The 21,053-nt window shown below is 41.6% G+C and overlaps 1 protein-coding gene across 1 annotated transcript in view; it reads right to left on the bottom strand.

The window, feature by feature from the left end:
- SMAP1 (small ArfGAP 1) overlaps positions 1–21,053 on the bottom strand; it is a 3,101,511-nt gene that overhangs the window by 2,615,289 nt on the left and 465,169 nt on the right. The window contains exon 2 of the mRNA XM_044063898.1: positions 9,957–10,090. Coding sequence (XP_043919833.1) covers positions 9,957–10,090 — 134 coding nt within the window. The remainder of the gene's footprint in view (positions 1–9,956; positions 10,091–21,053) is intronic.

Here is a 21,053-nt window from a genome sequence, read left to right on the forward strand (position 1 = left end):
GGGTACGGATCACTCCAGCAGCTTTCCCGCTGCCTCCGTATCCATTTCACACAATCTGTATGGATTTTATTAAACTAACTCCTGTTCAACAAAAGCGATTTGTATTAGTCATTATTGATGCTTTTACAAAATGGGTTGAAGCTTTTCCAGTAACACATCCAGATGCCCTGTTGGTATCCAAGGCCCTTACGAATAATATTATCCCTCATTTTGGGCTACCCACACGCATCTATTCTGATAATGGCACACATTTTGTAAACCAAGTTATTCAAAAGCTGGCTGCCGTTTTTCAGATTGAACTAAAACACCACTGTGCCTACCACCCACAGTCAGCAGGGTTGGTTGAACGCCATAATGGCATTCTCAAAGGCAAGTTACGTAAACTCATGGCCGAGACACATCAGTCTTGGATAAACTGCTTACCTCTGGCACTCTTGTCCATGCGTACCACTCCCACTTCAAAAGGGGTCACACCATTTGAACTACTATATGGGAGACCTTATTACGTCCCGCAGTGGCAAGGTCTTTTGCCTGCGGAACGTGAGGGGGGTGAAGAGATAGCAGATTACATGAGGAAAATGCTGACAAAAACTAACACTTCTCTAACGAATGATTATTTTTCAGATCAGAAGAACAACAGGATCCTGGAAGTGAAGGCTGACGAGTGGGTGTGGATTAAAATTGTTAAGAGAAAGACGTGGGCCTCTCCGAAGTGGGAAGGTCCATACCAGGTTTTGATTTCGACACCCACAGCAGTTCGAATAAAGGAGCGAACATCTTGGATCCACCTGACACATTGCAAGATTGTCAGGAAATTTGAGTTGGAAAAAAATTTGAGTTCCCCTGAGGAACACTGATTAGTAGTAATCCTGTTTTTGTATGAACTTTTCTGACTGTTGTAGCAATGCAGGAAAATACCGGAAGGGAGCAGCCCTTCCCACAAAGGCATTGTAAAATAATTTTGTTATTAGTGATTGTAAGTGTTGTTTTTCTGTTTTGGCCTAAAAAAAAAAAAAAAAAAAAAAAAAAGGAGGTACTTGCGCTCTTATCCAAGAGGAGTGTTGTTCTTTTATTCCCGATAATGAGCACGATATAGACAGTCATTTGGAGATCTTACAACAAGTTTCTGAACTTACAAAACCAGGACAGAATCCATTGACTGACTTTTTCCAGAATTGGTTTGGAAACTGGGGAACAGTATTTATGAATGTCTTAATTGCTGTATGTGTTGGTGCCATTATATTCCTACTGTTGGGTTGTTGTTGCATTCCTTGCATCCGAATGATAATATCAAGTGTATTGTCTGCTAATGCAACTAAAGCTTATTATTCTGAATATACAGAAAATGAATCATGCGAAAAACTGTATGAATAAAATGTATTACGGGGGATACAAAGTGTTGTGAGGGGGAAATGTAGTAAGAATCTTTGTGTTCAACATCTTTGTATCCTGTATAGGAAGGGTTAAAATGTGAAACTACATTGCGTGCAAAGAAATAAGCTAAAATGAGTTGTTTTTCTTGTAAGGAATTTGCTGACCAGAAAGGAATGCACAGATGCGACTTTGGTCCAGGCACAGGCCTATCTTGGGACTGACCTCTGACCAAGGAGGAGTGCATAGATGTTACCTTGATGTAGGCACCAACTTATCTTGTGTCTGACTTTTTTACCATCTAAGGCTCCAGTGAGTGAATTTATAGCCTTGACTGAAATTCCTTGTCTAGTAACCAGCTGCTGTGTATGCACAAAAGAGGGTATAAAAACCCATATAAAGTGTGTAAAAATTAGACTGCTGACAACCAAGAACTTTGTGGCAGGTCTCCATGCATGTAAAATAAACTCTTTTTTGGCCTACCTTTTTTTGCTGCGTGATTCTTCCAGCATATGTTAAGAGTATTAAAATCTTTTGACAGTAATAGAACTGGTTAGAGTGTGGTGTGGGAGGAGTGTAGAGACTATAAATCTAATGAAAGTGGGGGTGGGTGGGAATGGGGTAGGGTAAGGGAGGGGAGGGAGTCCAAGCATACCGAGGGCAGATGAAGCAGGTACAGCCAGGTCTCAGACAGCCAGGAAACTGCAAAAACAATCAGCGAAAGGTACGGTTTCACCAAAACAGAAATGTCTGTAAGTCAGGAAAGCAGTGGTTTGATGGAAGAGGGGGAGAATCAAGGTACAGAAAGCAGAAACAGCTATAGAACAACAACTAGATTAGGGAGGATAAAGGGTTGGATGGGACAGGACAGGGATTTCAGCAGGAAGTTGGTGTAAAATGACAAGTTTAGATCTAAAAGAGTAAGTAGTAAAAGACAGAGTTGGAGGAGGGGGGGTGCAGGTAATAGAGTAAGCAGGTACAAGCCATGTAGAGTGACTGCAAGAAGTAGGTAAAAAAATAAGTTAGCATTGGAATGGTGCAAGAGATGTGTGAGCGTAATAAAGGTAAAAAAAAAATAGGGAGGTGAAGAGATACCAATGCTGGGGGACAAGACTAAGAGAAGGGGGGCTGGGGGAGAGAAGAAAGAACTGAAACCAAAAAAGATTGAGATTAAGGAACAGCTGTGAGAACCCGGGGAGGGTCGGGTGTGGAGGTGTGCTTAAACAACTGGCAATACTTTACAGCAAGGTGTGTTGATACCGAATAATATTGTAATAACATAACATACAGATAGCTTCTGAATAGTATATGCTGGTGACCTAGTTGGACTGGGTAGTGGCAGTTCTCAGTTTCAAACCAGATAGAGGGAAGTTTGGTACTGAAGTTTTTTTTATAAATGCAGCAATATGTGCCTAAAAAGGGAAGAGGAACAGGCAGATTAAAATAAAAGCAATCAGTTAGCATTCATGACTACCATGGGTTTACACAGATTGGGGAGGTAGATATGGAAGCTAAGGAGAGGTAGGAAAGAAAGAAGTAGACACAGAGCAGTAGATATGGAAGCTAACAAGATGTAGGAAAGAAAGAAGTAGGCACATAGCAGTAGAATAAGAGCCAGAGGAAAAGGGGGAAGGGACCTAAACAGCTGAGGTATGAGGTAGTGATAGTGAGAAAAGATGTTGAGAAAAAAAAAAGAGCTCAGCAAGACTAGTAGGCAGCAGGGCTCTTGAGATATGCTACAACATGCAACTGCTCTAATCCAAACAAATATGGTTCAAAAAGTTAGCTACTACCTAAAGTATATTACTCAAAAAAAAAAAAGTAGACCCTTTTTTTTATCCGCTATAATGTGCATTATATACAGCTTATTTCAAGTATAAGGGGACCAGACCGTTATCTAAAAACAGAATAAGGTACCTAGTGTTACGTAAGTAATATGGGACACAAGTGAGACAAAATAAAAATAAGGGATGCTGGAAATGTGAAGATAATGTCTGCACAAGAGATTATCTAGGCAGAATAACAGATGTAGCTTATACCATCAATAGTCGTGCAACCTTGCTTTTCTGCGAGACTGGAAAAAAAAGACAATAAGTTTAGAGGCCTTGATTAAAAACACTGAAAATATAAGGCAGTTGCAGGTTGCAGCTATCCAAAATGGCTAGTATTCAACGCATTTGGAAACATGTACCATTTCCGCACACATTAGCAAAAGTAATAGAGTGCACTACAAAAACTAATTCCCATTAAATCAATGCAAACTGGCTGGAAAAACTACACTATTAGTTGCAAAAGATGACACATGTGAGGAGTATAAGCAAATATCAACAATTTGCCATATAAAATAAAAGCAGCAGCTCCTGGGAAAATATAGTGTTCAACAGTTGTTGGTGATAGCATTCCTAAAGTCCTAAAATACGCTGACCAATTACAATATAGACTATATAATAACACTTGCAAGACATTAATGCAAACATCAACAGTGTAACTTGAATGTAGGAACAGCAACTCCAAGAATAATAGATTAATTCCAGTTATTTGTGATAGCACACCACCAGGGACCCGAAACGCAGTTCTTGGTAGCAGAAACGGCATGGGGGAGAAAAGATGGCATGAAAACACCAGTACCCATTTTTAAATGATGCAGGGCATGTTGGATAATGCAACAAGGGTAAATAGCTTCCCTAGTAACCAGCAGAAAATGCTCACACGGTAGAAAACAAGGAGCAGTGGCAAAAAAACAAAAGTTTGCAGAGCCAGGTCTCAGACAGCCAGGAAACTACAAAAACAATCAGTGAAAAGTACAGTTTCACCAAAACAGAAATGTCTGCAAGTCAGGAAAGCAGTAGTTTGATGGGGGAGGGGGAGAATCAAGGTATAGAAAGCAGAAACTGCTATAGAATAACAACTAGATTAGGGAGGGAGAAGGGTTGGGTGGGACGGGACAGGACAGGGATTTCAGCAGGAAGTTGGAGTAAAATGACATGTTTACATCTGGAGAGATAAAAAAGTAAGGAGTAAAATATAGAGTTGAAAGAGGGGGATGCAGGTAATAGAGTATGCAGTTACAGGCAGTGTAGAGTGACTGCAAGAAGTAGGTAAAAAAACTAGGTTAGCCTAGGAATGGTGCAGGAGATGCCTGACAATAATAAAGGTGAAAAAAAAATAGGGAGATGGAGAGCTACCACTGCTGGGGGACAAGAGTGAGAGAAAGGGAGGGCTGGGAGAGAGAAGAAAGTATAGAAACTAAAAAAGATAGAGATTAAGGAACAGCTGTGAGAATAGGGGGGGGGTCGGGTGTGGAGTTGTGCTTAAACAATTGGCAATAATTTATAGCAAGGTGTGTTGATACAGAATAATATTGTAATAATATAACATACAGATAGCTTCTGAATAGTACATGCTGGTGACCGCGTTAGACTGGGTAGTGGCAGTTCTGTTTCAAACCAGGGAGAGGGAAGTTCAGTACTGAAGTTCTTTATAAATGCAGAAATACACACCTTGAATGTAGGAGCAGCAACTCCAAGAACAATAGATTAACTCCAGTTATTTATGACAGCATACCACCAGGGACCCAAAACGCAGTTGTTGGTAGCAGAAACAGCAGGGGAGAAAAGATAAACCACAGTAAACATAGTTACTACTGAATTTGTAATGTTTTGTAAACAACTTACAATATATCTGCAACCACTAAGTTGTACACATACTGTCAACAGCATTTTGTTTCGCCATCTGAGAGTTTTCATATGAGACTAAGCAGTTTTGTCTGTACAACTTGGTTCTTGAGATATTTAGAAAAGCATGAAATTTATGACAATATAAATAAATATTATATGAAGAGCAAGTAATATCTCTTTACCCGAACTAGGCGGAGGTCAAATATCAACATGGTTGTGTTTGCCATTGAGTAAGCTTTAAGATGAAACCTTTTAATACTTTGTATGTAGCTTAGTTTTAAAATTATTAATGCAAATATGTACAAATAATATTTGACGCCTAGAGGCATCAGTAGCATGTAGCGGCAAATGCACCTACAGGCATCACCTGGTAGCAATGAGTTAATACTATCTTTGGACCCAAAGGCCCTAAAAACTTGGTGTAAAGGGTTCTGTCACTGTAGCAGGAGAAGGTGAAGCAGAAGTAGGAAAGACCTTATTAGAAGGACTTGACTGAATCATACTGACCATATAAATGGCAGACGTTGTTGGTCCACTTTCAACAACAACAAAAACTGAAGTCTGTTCTTAGTGTCAAAAAACAGATGGCTAACTCCATTTTCCTTCTGAATGGGTGGCAGACAAAGATTATGACAATAAATTTGCTTGAAGCTTGTCGTGATAATCTTTATCATGTTACCTGGTTAATTTCATCCTAAAAGTACAATGTCAATGATTATAGGCTTAAATAAATTAAACAGGGAGTGTGGCTGTAAGTGGTCACAATGGCCTGACTGCAGACATACTTTCTAAATACGAGTTCTGACACTCTGAGATGAATATGCCATAAGGCCCAATGACGAACAGAATCAAGAAAAGAACTTTCTGACACAAAAATTATAAGCCTTGTTCTTCTGAATGAAAACAAGAATAGAAAAGAGGATGAAAGAAATACATTGTACTCTCACAAAACACTCACAAAAGATTTATCAAAATACATCTAAAGTAAGGGAGCCTAAAAAACATTTTTTTACTCTAATCATGACAAAAAAGCTGGAACTGTGACAAAAATATGTCACACTGAATAGTCAGGTCTGCCGAAAATATCATTGGTGCTAGTTTGCCCTCCTTACAGGACCTGTACTAGTCCAGAGTCATGAAAAGGGCAGGGAAAATCATCACTGACCCTTCACATCCAGGCCATCTTTTTAAACAGTTACCATTGGCCAGGCATTATAGACTAATATGCACCAAAACAAGCAGATATAAGAACAGTTTTTTTCCACAGGCCATCAAGTTCATAAACGGTTATCTCAGCTTATTAGGCTTGGGTATTCTTTTTCCCAAGCCTTCGAGTATTGTTAATACTTATTTATTTCAGAGTTTATTTCAGTATTTCTTGCACCAAGTTGCCCTTTGCACTTTTATATGTATACGTATATGTATATGTAGATTTGGGGGCTTGTTCTTAATAGTTATATGTATGCCGTTTATGTAATTCACACTTGAAGAGTCATTGAAACCATAGTCAAATTCCTTGTATGTGCGCATACTTGGCAAATAAATGTGATTCAAAGTCTGATGAGTGATATGTGATAAGAATGGGAAGTTTCCAGGCAACCAAGGAAAATTTTTACTGCAGCATCAGCTCCAGATGTTACTGAATATGCACTAAGTTGACACTATAGTTTTGTGTCCTATTAGTCATGCCAGTCAATTTCAGTTCAAGTTTTTCAATTACCTATCCTGCTTAAGTTTTAAACAAATCTGTTTACTGGTTACTTTCAGAACATCAGGACAAAAATGTTGTTTATTTTTTTCCATGAACCCTCTCTGGTTTGTGTTTTATGACATTTTAAAAACAATGTAATGAGCCTTCAGCTACAAACATTTCTTAAACTCAACGTGTTTATGTAAGCTAAGATCAGTCAACTGCAGGGACTCCTTCCCTTACTCACTACTTGTGTCAGCAACAGCTCGTCAAGTTTCTTAAAATTCCAGCCACAGCTGGTGCGTTAACTGTGGCTGATGCTACACACTAACGTAGCTGTGAAGCTCTGGTCTCTGTTGAAGGGGAAAAATGCAATGTTACTAATACCTTGATACGTGAGCTTTTCCTGGGTCAAAAATTTTAAATATGATTGGTGGTCAAAATAATGTAAGAGCTAAAGAAATCTACTGCAATAAACTGTCTTTCGGCTTTTCCCAGTTAGGGGTCGCCACAGCGGAACTCCAGTCCACTAATGATTGGCAGTGAATTTTTATGGTGTCAAGTTGCCAGCCCGGCACCCGACCTTCAAGGAAGGCACACCCACTCACACACGCACCTACCTGCATGTCTTTTAAAGTGAATTCGACCACAAGGAGGACAGACAGACTCCGCAGAAAAGGCACTCCAGCCGAGAATCGAACTGGAGAGCCTCTTGCTGTGAGGCGACAACACTAACCAAAGAAATCTACTGCAATATTTATACAAATCAAACATGGTCTTCACTGTGGAAGCAGAATGGCACATACCACACAAAGATACAAATGGTCAAGCTGTGTTTTACCTTTATGTGACATTACAGGGATCCATTAGCAGAGATGAACTGTACTTTGAAATGAGGAAATTTGTGATTAAGGTGCAGCTGTCCTTTTAAGGGCACTTACCACAGGCTGAACATTCCACAACAATCAGTAGCCACAATGCATAGTGTTAAAATTAAGGGCATTCATAATATGGATATTATGGTACATTACTCTTCATGTGGTTTATCAAGCCCAAAAACTGTTGACTGTCTTATTAATGATGTGTTGTCCTCCCTACCGAGATTCAACATTACCACCTCACCATGGCCGGAGAGGGATTAAACCCAACAAGCTGGACCAGCAGGAAGAATATTATTGGTACTATAGTCATGTCTTCATATGCAGGGGTCACTTCAGCAGAGCCACTTTGTGAAGGCAAGTTGAAAAAGTGTTTAAAAGCAGAGATAAATGATGACCGTACTGCTACATATCAGCCATCCCAAGAAAAAAAAAACAATATATTTATAACAAATATATGTCATAATCTTGAAAGACAGCTTTATGAATTATGCATGTAAGAAAACATCAAATGTTAACAGAAACTGAAAGATATCCTTTGGTGTGGGGTAAAGCCCTACACATCTACCATACAAGGGCTTTTTTCCCTGTACCCCCATTTACTAATATAACCAATTCTGGTGTTGGTGCACCTCTGGTGAAAAAGAATTTCTGCAGCAGTGGTCACCACATAAGACAATGTATTTTCACATTCAAAGACAATGACAAAAAGTGGACCACTGAACTTAACATTTCGGTACTAGGTTAATAATATGCAAATTATGCAGTATAATAATCCAAAGAAAGTTTAGAAATAACAATCCTTCTAGTAAATGTACTGAAAGCAACTGTAATGACATTAGCAAGTGAGGGTGTGTGTGTGTGTGTGTGTGGCTGGCTTCCCACACCCTCAATTTTTAACAGACTACTTAATAAACAACACACAGTACACAATGTAAAAACCTGTAACAGCTGTATGCGAAGTGCTTTTCAGCTGTAAAAAGGCACATATAATGGCTGTTTAACTCTGCAACACTAACAGACTTGCTGAAACCATTGATATCTTCAAAAGCCAGTAGCAAGTAGCCCAACAAATTCTATGTACTCTGCAGCTGCATAATGCATGGGGTGGCTGAAAAATGACACAAGTTAAAGTACACTGCCCAGAATTAAGAAAGTCGGGCAAATCTCCTATTTCACCTAAATGCAGAACATGGGTTAACTACCAGCAAAGATTCCTTGTTAGAGCTTGGGCAGGAGGCACTGTGTCTACAATACCTTTTAACTTTCACATTTACAGTCCTCATCTGAAAAAAAAAAAAAAGACGTAAATCACTGCCTGAGCCAAATGAAACCACAGTTTTGTACATTATCTATTAATAGAGTCCTGCCCCTTCTGCAGTTCTGCACAATTTCAGTTCATCTTTTTCAATTACATGTCCTCATACCTCTCAACCAGCAGACACTGAAAATAGGTATGAAGGCCTTTGAAAAGTAGGTACATCAAGCAAAAGTCTGGACATCTTAGTACAAAATCGAATACCAAGTAACACATAATTCTTCCTGCTTCAAAAAGATAGTGACAAAAATGATGGAAAAATGTAAGTACATTATCAAAGATAGAGTAAAATTTGTGAACTTTAGTGAACTGTATTGCAAAATTCCACCACACAATGTCATGTATCGTTTCTGAAAAAAGGGATGTGCAATGTCTTTGTTTTCTTTAAATTATTGTTGCCACTAGTATTTTGGCCATGTAGTGTGGTTTACTGTGTGCTACACAACTTCAAAAATTGTGTGTAATGAGGGGGGATTCAGAAAATTGTCTGAAGGAGTAAATCAAGTCTGAAAATAGGGACATACCTCCAAAAATAGGCACATCATATGCAGATGTAAAAAATAACACCCATTTGCTAACTAGATATGCCCACTGAACATACAATCCCTTTTCAGGCAACCCAAGAGCAATGTCTGCTTAAGAGACTTGACCAAGGTCACATAGCAGGCAAAGGAGGGCTAATGGAATCAAACCCTGCACTACATGAACTAAAGCTCATGCACAGCCTTAATCCTCTGTGCCAACTGCAAGATTACGCCTGAACATAGATGTGTTCCTCCACAATTGGGACTGTTGAGGGGTTTGCCTGTCCTGCTTACGTTTTAAACAAATCTGTGGTTTCTCATAAGAAAAGAGGCTCAGCAAAAATACAAATGATGAAACAAGTGGGTCTATAACACAAAACAGAAATCTAAATGAAAATACACTTTTAGATCCAACCAACAAAAAAATATTGGTTAGAAGCCTTCAAATGTTTTTAGGACAAAGATGTGACATTCATGTTTAACATTCCAAATTATCACCTGCATTTGTTCTGGTGTCCATTGGTCAAGATTGACCGATTTGACTCGAGATATATGAACCCCTAAATTTCTATGAATTCCAGCACATCGAATACAGATGAATACACCAAGATTCCAAGAAGCCCATCTTGGACCTATGGGAGACAAAGGAGGAAATGTGATTAAATGCTTCAATGTGAGAGAATGCACAAACAACTAAGCAAGTCTTTATCATACTGTTTTCATGATGTCACACTGGTTTGCCTGTATTTTAAACAGCACTCAGGAAAAAGGCTAAAAAAGATTATTTAGATAAGTCTCTAAACAGACTGACATATCTGTGCCCCCAAAAATGTGATGTATTTGCTTCTACAATGTACAAGTTTGAGGTATTCACCATAACAGCAGATTTAAGCGAGACTCCTGATGCATAATAAAGGGTTTATACTTGATGGAACCAATTATCTGGCCTGATTTTTCAAGCAGTCAATGGTCCTTCTGCATGAAGATGACTGTCTCATGCTGCTGTATCTCTGGTGACAACCAGTAAGTGCACCACCCTGCACAATCTTTCATTCTTGCAGTGAGAAACGTCTGACTAAAATGAAAACTTCACTGCAATAAATGAAAACATATGCATAACAATTATAAACAGTTTACGGCAGATAAGCTACAAGAAAAATAATCAAAATACAAATCTAAAACCTGAATGGTAGGAAGGTTTCTGAACTTCTGTTGTGAAGTTCCCGCTGGGAAGCATATGACATTTCTTTGAGTGGCTCAGTGTACTAGGGAAGCTAGCATGGGTGATGGTGTTGATGGTTCTAATCTGGAATTTCTCTCATCTTGGTCTAGTGGTCTAGTGGTTAGGATTTGCTGTTCTCACCACCACAGTCTGGGTTTGATTCCTGGTCAGGGAACTTCAATGGATTTTCCTCAGGGCCAATACCCTAGTAACTTCCTATGATCCTATCTGACTTGTTGGAACATGGGCTAATTCTTGGCTAGGCTTGTAAGGGCCTCAGGGCCAATAGCCTAGTAAGTTCCTATGATCCTATCCGACTTGTTGGAACATGGGCTAAATTCTTGGCTAGGCTTGTAAGGGCCTCAGGGCCAATAGCCTAGTAACTTCCTATGAAGTTATGCTGTGCTCTTCACACAACGTAATACCTCACAATGGAAAGGCTAGCACCAGTACAACAAATGTACAACAAACTCATGCAATTCTGTCGGATAATCCACAGTTTGTGACACCTAAGGTAAATGCTTAAAGAACTTGTCTACCCAAAGCCTGTAATGCTTCTAAGGGGAGCACCTGTGTATGCAAAAGGCTGCCCAAACTGCATTTTCAGACAACATCAAACTATCCAGAACATGCAAAAGCAGTATGTGCCCTGATGGTGTTTTTGCCAATGCTTTGTTGTACTTATAGTAAACAAACGTAAAATATGATCAAATCAATAGGCCAGCTGCTTTCATAAAATCTGTGTGGTCAAAGGAAGACCTTGTTAACCTGGCATAAAAGTTGTCAGACTGATTCCTGGAGAAAGCAGAGGTTACTTTAGAAACTAGGAATGGGTTAGTTCTCAGACTAGCTCCATCACTAGGAAAAATATGCAAGGCATGTAAGTACCTTAAAGCCTGAAGCCCAGGAATCCCACTGGCAGGGGTTAGTGCACTGACAGACTCTTCTGAAATACATTTTTTCATCTACAAAGTTTGTTTACTGTTACAAGGGTTAAATGCAAGTCACGGAGCTGGGCATGCTGAGTGGTTTCAAATGCAAAATCCCCTTAAGAAACCTTTTCACTTAACGATCTGTGTAAGACCTGTGGGTGACGGGGATTGAAGCAGAGAATGCAGATAGACATTCATCAAAAGAATAAGACAAATTTTTCACATAAATAATTGTGCAAGTCCAACAGTTTCAGTAGTGGCCATGAATTTTGGCATATAAAATAGTACATGTACAAAATCAGACTCCAGTCTGCCGAACTACTGACCTCTATTGATAAAACAGCAGTGTTTTGTATAAAAGAAGTTATAATGTAGTAGGGAAATCTGAAACTAAATATAAATGTGTAAATTACTTAAACTCTGCTATGTGACTGTTTTTAGCTGAATGGAATTTATTTTTTATTTATTTTTTTTAGTTAGTTATGTACTTCTTCCTGGTGGACAAAATGCTAGTAGGAATGTCTCCCGTGATGATCTAAAATGGTCTCCAAAATGAGAACTAACTGAATACAAACACGCGCACACACACACACACACACACACACACACACACACACACACACACACACACACACACACACACACACACACACATATTGACCATAGTGAGATTAGAATCCCTACCTAGCTATCTACGCTAGCTACAGAACACAGTATTTAACACATGCGCCACAGCACATGTCTAGCAAGAAAGATAAAGGAGATAATTCACACAGGTTTATAGGCAGGTATAAAGGATACTATTAAAGGAATGAGGAGATCACTAAAGCCTATGCTGTGAAGACTGGGACTTTGTCTAGGGCACTGCACATTATCTTTGCAGTGCTCCTAACGTCCCTTCTGTTTACTAAGAAAAGTTCGTAGGTTCATTGGTATGTGCTAGGCTAGCTACCTTTATGGACCATTTTAAGCCTTTCAAATTTCCCATTTGGTGCTTAAGTCAAACTATCCTGTTTGGTGTTAGACTAGCCTTACCCATTCCATGTTTGATATTTATATATAACCCCTAGTGAGAATAAATGGGATCATACCATACGTATTTCAGGGTACCTGTGTTTGGTATAAAGCATTTAAGAGTTGCCTCTGTTCATTAGCAGCACAGGAGGTAGTTCATGGGTAAATTTTCCCTTTCCAATCCATAGATCCAAATTGCAGCTGAATATAGACAGGGATGAGCTTTGTTTTATGTGGATGGGGAGTCTGTGCCACAGCAGTGTTATCCTCTGTGAGATCAACTTTTCCCTCCACACCACTTTGTTGATATTGCAGAAGAGGTGTAGATCCCAAGAATGAGTACTTTTGATGTCATTTGACTTGCTGCTGTGCAGTAAATCCATCAATATTGGGTCGGATAATGTCTTGTATGCCACAATCATGTCACCTCTTAGCAGTCTGTAGGATAATAAGTATAGGTAAAGGGCTTTGAGTCTGAGAGTTGGGAAATCTCCTGAGTGCTGAAGGGCAGGGGGTTGAAATATCTATTTCACTGTTGCCATTGTTTTGCTTTCTTCTCTAACTATCCTAACATATTCTTAGCAGGCTGCTAAGATAAGGTCTATGCATTCAGAATATGAACAGAACATCTTCTGGGAAGCATGTCCCCTAAAAGGAGCTGTTACTGTAGACCAAAAAGAAACATTAACTGTATCACAGGTGAACTTTTGTTACTTAGCAGCCTACCTTACCTATAATGTTGAGCAACTTCTAATAGCTTACTTTTAGTACTGACTTAATCGGGCAATAGCCTTACTGAATATACCACCATTCTGAGACTGAACTATGTGAATTAAGCAGCTGACACTACTTATTGCTATGGTGGAAGAGGTGTACACCTATGAAATGTGTCCGGTACTCTACAGACTTTTTTTTTCTTGATACTGAATGGAAGAAAGGGAATCTGCACCTGGATCTTCTATCAGTTTCTTTACAAACGGTGCATCGGGGATTACATATTTCAAAGCATGATGTTGTCCACAGCACCTGCCAAATTTTGCAAAATTCAAGAAGAGATGGCAAAACCCATTGCTGATATTTCTGTGATCTCAATAATATATATTACCAATTATTAGGAATAAAATATTCTTTGCACCTTATGCAAGTTATTCATCACTGTGGCACGTGATTAAAACGCAGAAGAACAGTAATCATTGAAATCAGTGCTCTAACTATAAGGTGACAATCAGTTTCAGATAAAGTCCTTCTCCTTTGACAGAATGAAGGCTATGTTTTTTTCTTTCCTGGATGAGGAAGTAGCTTGTGTATAGAAGGAACATAATCGGGGGTGCTTTTGATATAGGTTCCGAGATGACCTGCAACAGTCTGGTATATTCCAGGCCAGGATATATTGTGGGTCCAGGGCCAGGTCCATGGAACCTTTTAGACAACCCTGGTGTACACTTATACAAATCAGACTCAGTGCCTTGCCGTTTGTTACTTTCTGCAGTGGTTGAAATCTTGTCAGATGTCTAACCAACAATGGCAAATACGAATGCTCTGTAACCTTACCAAAGCCCAACCCAAACAAATTCTATAATAAAAACAGAAAGTTCTCTTTTTCAGCTGCTTCATTCATTTCCACACTTATACATCCAGGATGAGGATTTTTTTGTACAAATGAGTATCCCATAACGATTGATGGGGACATAACCATTCTCTGCAATGAACCCAAAAAAGGTACAGTTTCCTTAAGATCATTACTGACAGGCTATGCTGCTCCTGAAGTGGAAGTCTTTCTGAGTTTATTTTCAATCTAATCAGAAAATCACGGTTTTCTTTTATTTATAACTTTTACATTCCTTTCTCTCTCTCTCTCTATTTTCAGTCTTTTTTTATTTTTTTATTTTTCTTCCCATGCCTGACAACCATCAAACACCCTCCCCACTGGCCTTGAGCCCACTCATTTCCCCATAATGGGTATCCCTAGCTAAGAAATCACACCTGAAGAGAGGGGTTGTCACATGGGCAACAATGGAGGCCGTTTGTGCCCTTATTTGTATCTGCCAATGTAAACTATTAGGGTATTTCTAATTGCCCTAAACCCACTCCTTGGTGGCTGAGACATGCAGTTATATTACTGTGAGGGCCTACTATGCCCTCCCTGTATGTGAACAGGCTTCTGCGTGCACACACATGAAAAAGGGTTACTGTCAACTGGTAAAGCCAAACTCATGTTCAAAGGTCTTATGCCACTGCATTATCTACAGGTTGCTGCTTGTTGGTGGCAAATTGGCAAACCAGAACCACCTTTCCACAGGGATGGACAAGCCAGGCATTGTATGCTTTTGCTCAACCTTTCCAACTGCCTGAACCACTTCCCAAACTTGGGTCATCTGAGTCATACTCAGCACTTTATCCCTCTACACTGTGGAGTCAGGCTTTTCCACTTTCCCTTTTCTGACATTTAGGCCTCCAAGACATTTTAACAAGCCTTCCTTAAACCTTTTCATAGGTTCTTTATCATGCGCTGACATTTTATTCTTTTGTAACTGTTGCTTTTTAACATGCTCCAACAGAAATGTTTCAAGGAAATTCAATATCCTATTTTTTAACAGAGTACAAGGTTCACAATTGTCAATGTTGCACAGGGCCAAAAAACAGACATTAGGAGTTGTTTGTCTTCTAAAGGCACACCTGCTCACTGCCTTCAGCAAAAATTACATCATCCTCAAAAATCAAGTAATATTTGGTTAGTTAAATTCTGATTATTAAGAAAATTTGGTTAAATGTCCATCAAAATTACTCTCAAATGGCAAATGTAATTAACTGTTTTGCCTAGATCGGGGGTGCTGAGGGATGGTGGCCTTACCGTGACCCAGATGACTGGGGTGTGAATAGTGGCTCTGGCACTGGAGAAGCCAGGCGGGGGGGGGACTGATGAAGCATGACCCTCTTGACTCTCCTTGGGGGGGGGGGGATGCAGGTACTCTGGGATGACATAGGGAGATATGATTTCTCCTGTGGAGACCACAGTATCCACTTCCTGTACCTGAGGGAAAGGGTGGGGGTTGCTTGCTGGCAACATCCTCTGTGGAAGTAAGAGATGACCTCCACAGTCAGCCCATTACACATCACTTGTTTTGGCCTGTTAACAGAGTGTCTGTGGAGTAAAATAGTACAGTGCAAGGAAAAACCTTGGAACCACCCCTGATGGCTGTCTGCATGATGGCCTCTACAGGATGACCCTTGCACTGGTGAAGAGGAATGAATGGGCCAACTGGCTAGAAGGGGGCTGATGATCAACAGAAAATGGGGGTAAAGACAGTTAAAAAAGTAAAAAGAAGTTATGTCTTACCATAACGTTCCATCTGTATTGGTGATCCTCGTTCAGTCATTATGTGTGGGTAGTCGGTTCCGACCTCGGAACCGAGCCGGCCATCTTCCAAGCTCGCGCTAGCTACAAACTCTCGAGCTAAACTCTTACCCAGAATTTCCCTCTCCCTGTTACCTCAGATTGAGTTTGCAAGTCAAAAGAAGGTAGAGGCTTCTGTAAATGACCTAACAGAACTGGATGGTGAGATCCACTAAAAGCCACAGGAGGGGGAAGGAGGGAGGGTCGTAATGACTGAACGAGGATCAACAAAACAGATGGAACGTTATGGTAAGACATAACTTCTTTATCTGATATTGTTAATCCTCGTTCATTCCTTACATGTGGGACAGAGTCCCCAGCACCTTTATTCCTAGGAGGCTCTCATGGAAGGACATTCCTGAGCACCATAGAACCAAAAGATGCTCTTCCCCTGGAGGCCAAATCCAACTTGTAATGATTGATGAAGGTATGAGGACTAGTCCAAGTTTCAGCTGCACAAATGTCATGTAAAGAGGCTCTGGCATGGAGGGCAGCAGAAGTTGTGACCGACCTTGTAGAATGAGCCTTTATGGTAGTAGTTAATGGCATATTACGTTTTCTATAAATGAAGCTTACACAGACTTTTAACCATTTAGCCAATGTGACCTTAGCAACAGCACATCCTAATCTAAGTCCAGAATAGGCCAAAAATAACTGGTCTAATTTATGAGAAGCCTTAGTCCTGTTCAAGTAGAAGCAAATTTGCCTGTGAATATCTAGGGTATGTAGGCAATACTGTCCTCTGTTTGAATGATTGGGGAAGAAAACTGTCAATTCAATGGTTTGATTAATGGACATTTCAGAAATCACTTTTGGCAGAAAGGAAGGATTAGTTCTCAATGACTTTCTATCTATATAACAAATCAAATATGGACTCTTGATGTATAAGGCTTGAAGCTCAGAAATATGTCTGGCAGAAGTAATGGCGACCAAAAACAAGGTTTTCCGTGACAAATATTTGCGGTCGCAAGAAAAAGCTGGTTCAAAAGGTGGCATTGTCAAAGCTTATAGGACTAATGACAGGTCCCATGGTTGAGTAGGTTCTCTAAAAGGGGGTTTTAGGTGATTCACGCCTTTTACAAAAGTCTTGCATAATTTGTGTGACATAAGAGCAAAGTCTTGGACACCATCATGAAAATTAGATATTGCAGCCAAATGAGCTCTAATGGTAGAGGCAGATAGACCAGATTGAAATAGGGTAGACAGATATTCCAGTACCATCGACACTGGTACTGAAAAAGGATCTACCTGTTTTTCTTTCAGCCACATAGTAAATCTTTTCCACTTGTTGAGATATGTAATTCTGGTGGAAGACTTATGAGATGCAATAAGAATGTCACGTACTGGCAAAGAAAGATCATTCTGCCTGGCAATCAAATTAATTGGAGGAGCCAAGCTGTGAGCTTCAGGATGTTCAAGTTGGGGTGAATCAGATTCTGCGGATGGGAGATCAACCCAGGGGTTGGATGGAGAATCCACGGCTGAGCCAGCAGATGAGGCTAAGGAAGGGGAACCAAATCTGACGAGGCCAATATGGTGCTATGAGGATTACTTTACTCTTCAACCGGCGGGCTTTCTACAGAACCTGGGGAATGAGGGAGAGAGGTGGAAATGCATAATGTAGACCCGAGGGCCAATTGTGGAAAAGAGCATCCCTGGGTGACTGTCCCGAAGGGGGAATCAGGGCAAAATAGTTGTTGCATTTGTGGTTGGTCGGGAATGCAAAGAGGTCGCAGCAAGGAAAACCCCAGCGGTTGAAAATCTCCTCCGCTATCAAGGGATTCAGGGACCACTCGTGAGGATGTAGAATACACCTGTGGAGTCTGTCTGCTATCATGTTGGAACTCCTGGGAATGTGCGTTGCTAGAAGAAAGCGGTTGGTAGCCATCGCCCAATGCCATATCCTCATGGCCTCTCAACAGAGTGGGTAAGATTTGGTTTCACCTTGTTTGTTGATGTACCAGACCACCGGCATATTGTCTGATTGTATTGCAATAGTCCCAGACAGCAGCAGGGGATGGAATGCTTGCAACACCTGAAGCACCACCCTCAACTTTAGAACATTTATATGCAGATGGCCCTCCATTTTGGACCAAGTACCTTGGACTGTTAGTCCCTGAAAAAGCCCCCTCACCCCATCAGGGAGGTGTCCGTGGTCATAGCCTTGGGCTGCTGGGGGGAGAAGGGGCGAGACCATTGTGATGGATTGTGCGCCATCCACCAATTTAAATTTTGTTTGCACCTGTGAGTTACCCGAATCTTGGGTGAAAGAGGGTACTGAAAGGGATACCATTGGGTAAGCAGTAGCCATTGTAGAAGCCTCATGTGAAACCTGGCCAGGGGGACAATCGTAATGGAGGCTGCCATGGAACCCAACAACTGGAGACCAGAAGGAGCTGTGGATTTCTCCCTTGAAAGGATTGGAATCAGTTGCTGTTTTATCCTTAGAATTATGTGCTCTGGAAAGGATGCTCTGCAATTCTTTGTATTCAAGATGACCCCTATGAATTCTGTGGACTGAGATGGGGAGAGATTGGATTTTTGCCAGTTTATGGTTATGCCTAGTGTTTCTGCAGTGAGGAGAGAGTATGCCAGGGCTTCTTCCAATAGATGTCTGGTGAGGGTGGAGATGAGTCAGTCATCTAGGTATGGAAACACCTGGAATCCTCGTATTCGCAAGTGAGCTGTGATGACTGCCATGCACTTTGTGAACACTCTGGGGGCTGTAGAGAGTCTGAAGAGCAGTACTCTGAACTGGTAATGACTGGCTCCCGCATGGAAGTGAAGGAATATTCTTGATGGTCTGTCCACTTTTATGTGGTAGTACGCATCTTGAAGATCTATTGAGCACATCCAATCGTCTTTTTCCAAAAGTGGAAGGACAGACTGTATTGTGACCATCCAGAATTTCTGTACTTTTACAAACTTGTTCATTACACCGAGATCCAAAATTGGTCTCCAGTCCCGGGTTTTCTTTGGCACCAAAAATAGTCTTGAGTAGAATCCGGATCCTATCTGGTCTGGAGGGACTATTTGGATAACTCTTTTTCTTAGCAGCTTTGAAATCTCTAATGCTGTTTGTTCCCTTTGACTGGGTGGAATGTCGGGGAAGCTTGTTAGGGGAGCGGGACAAAGGTCGAAGGGGATATGATAACCTCTGGTTATTATCCTTTGTACCCAAGAATCGGTGGTAATGGTTAGCCAGGCAGAAGGGTACAAAGAGAAACGACCCCCAACTACTTCCAGAGGAAAGCAGTTGGGCCGCTCTTCAGGATCGCTGGTAAGATTGGCCAGGGAAAGAATCTCTGGAACCCTGGTTATGCAGACCCCCTCAGCCCCGAAAGAGTGTCTTCCCTGTGAGTTTTCCCCTCTGCCTCTAGGGGAGAACTTGGCCTGTCTGTCACTTCTGTGCCATATCTTCCCACTCTTCTGGTTTCTGGAGAAAGCCCGTTGAGGGGGAAGAATAACAGACACCCACGGCAGAAAGGGACTTACCATCCCTGTTCACATCTGACCAATGTGCTTTTAACCTTGGGTCTGAACAACAAAGAGACTTCAATGGGAGCGTTAAGAAAGGAAGCCTTGAAAGGTTCCATGAAATTACACAAGCGCATCCAGGCATGTCATCTCAGAACAATGCCTGAACGAGCCGCTCTAGCTGCCCCTTCTGATGTGTGACATATCAGGCGCATGGAAGAGTTAGATACGATTCGATGGTGGCTAGCTGAGAGGCCACTTTGTCATGGACCTCATCAGACAAAGCTCCAGCCAAAGTTTCAGACAGCTCAGAAATTAAGTCTCTTTGAAGCCTGGTAAAATGTGTCATATATTTCAGGGACCTGACTGCAAAGGTTGCTGATGCAAAGGTACGCTTCCCTATTCTGTCCAGAGCCCGGGACTTTTTGTTGGGCGGATGGACAGTCTGGCTTTCTTCTTCCGCCAGGACCTTTTTAGTTGCGGCTGCCACCACCAAAGCATCTACAAGAAGACCTTTGGACCAATGAGGATCAGTAGCAGGATAGGACAAAATTTTATCTGGCCTCTAGGGAATGGCCTCAATGGTGTTAGGAGCCTTCCACGCACGCTGCTCGACGAGTTGGACACATTCGTCAGGCAGGTGGAGTAACCTAGGAGGTAGGGGGCCGGGCACGAAAGGCCTGCAGAAACACAGACTCTTAAGAGGTCGGGTTAAAGGGCTGCCAGTCACCTCTCTGTTTAAGGATTTCAAGGATATCACCAAAGGATATCTCAGAGGGTGACCAAGGGGACCCTTCCCCATCATCAAAGTCTGTGTCTTCAGTAAGGAACTCTTCTGTGGAGTCCATGTACTTCCTCTTGCATGAGCTCTTTCGATGATCTTCCTCAGAGGGAGAAGCTGGGGAAGACAGCGCACAAGGGGTCTCCTGTGGTTGTATGTCCTGAGGCCCTTGCGCCCGGTGTCTGCTAAGAGCAACTTGTGTACATTGCGGGCCAGAGGAGGGCGGGGGACAGTGATAGCACAGGATCGCCAACCGATGCCAGAGCCTTCTCCATTAGCTGGAAGGCCGGTCCACCTGAAGAGGGGAGGGGCCCAGGGCAGGGGTCACACCTCTCCTCAGTGGCTCATCCTGCCGACCCGGAGTCCCTGGATGGCTGTGAAAGGCCACAGTACGTACGTCACAGCTGACATCCTGGGCTGTGGCAAGACTCTCCTGCCTCAAAGGCAACTGCAGCTCCTTAGTGGGGTCCATAAAGGGAACCGTAGTGGGGGAAGACTGTGATATATCAAGGGGCTTCAAAGGCAATAAAGGAGGAGAATAAGTAGTGGTCCTTGGAAAAGGGTGATCACCTCCCGGGGAAGGAAAGGTCCTGGGGGGGTGGGATACCTCTGGCCAAAAGCACTTGATCCACAAGACGCAACACATCGTGTACAGAGAGGCTTCTAGTGGATTTCACTGACATGGCTGAGTGAGAGACAGGTCTATCCAAGAATGGAACAAGCTCGGTGCCCACCATGGGGAAGGTCTGCACTGAGAACAACAGAGCTGTAAAAG

The sequence above is a fragment of the Protopterus annectens genome, chromosome 2.part2 (assembly GCF_019279795.1).
Source record: "Protopterus annectens isolate FY-2018-M chromosome 2.part2, PAN1.0, whole genome shotgun sequence".
Lineage (NCBI taxonomy): Eukaryota > Metazoa > Chordata > Ceratodontiformes > Protopteridae > Protopterus > Protopterus annectens.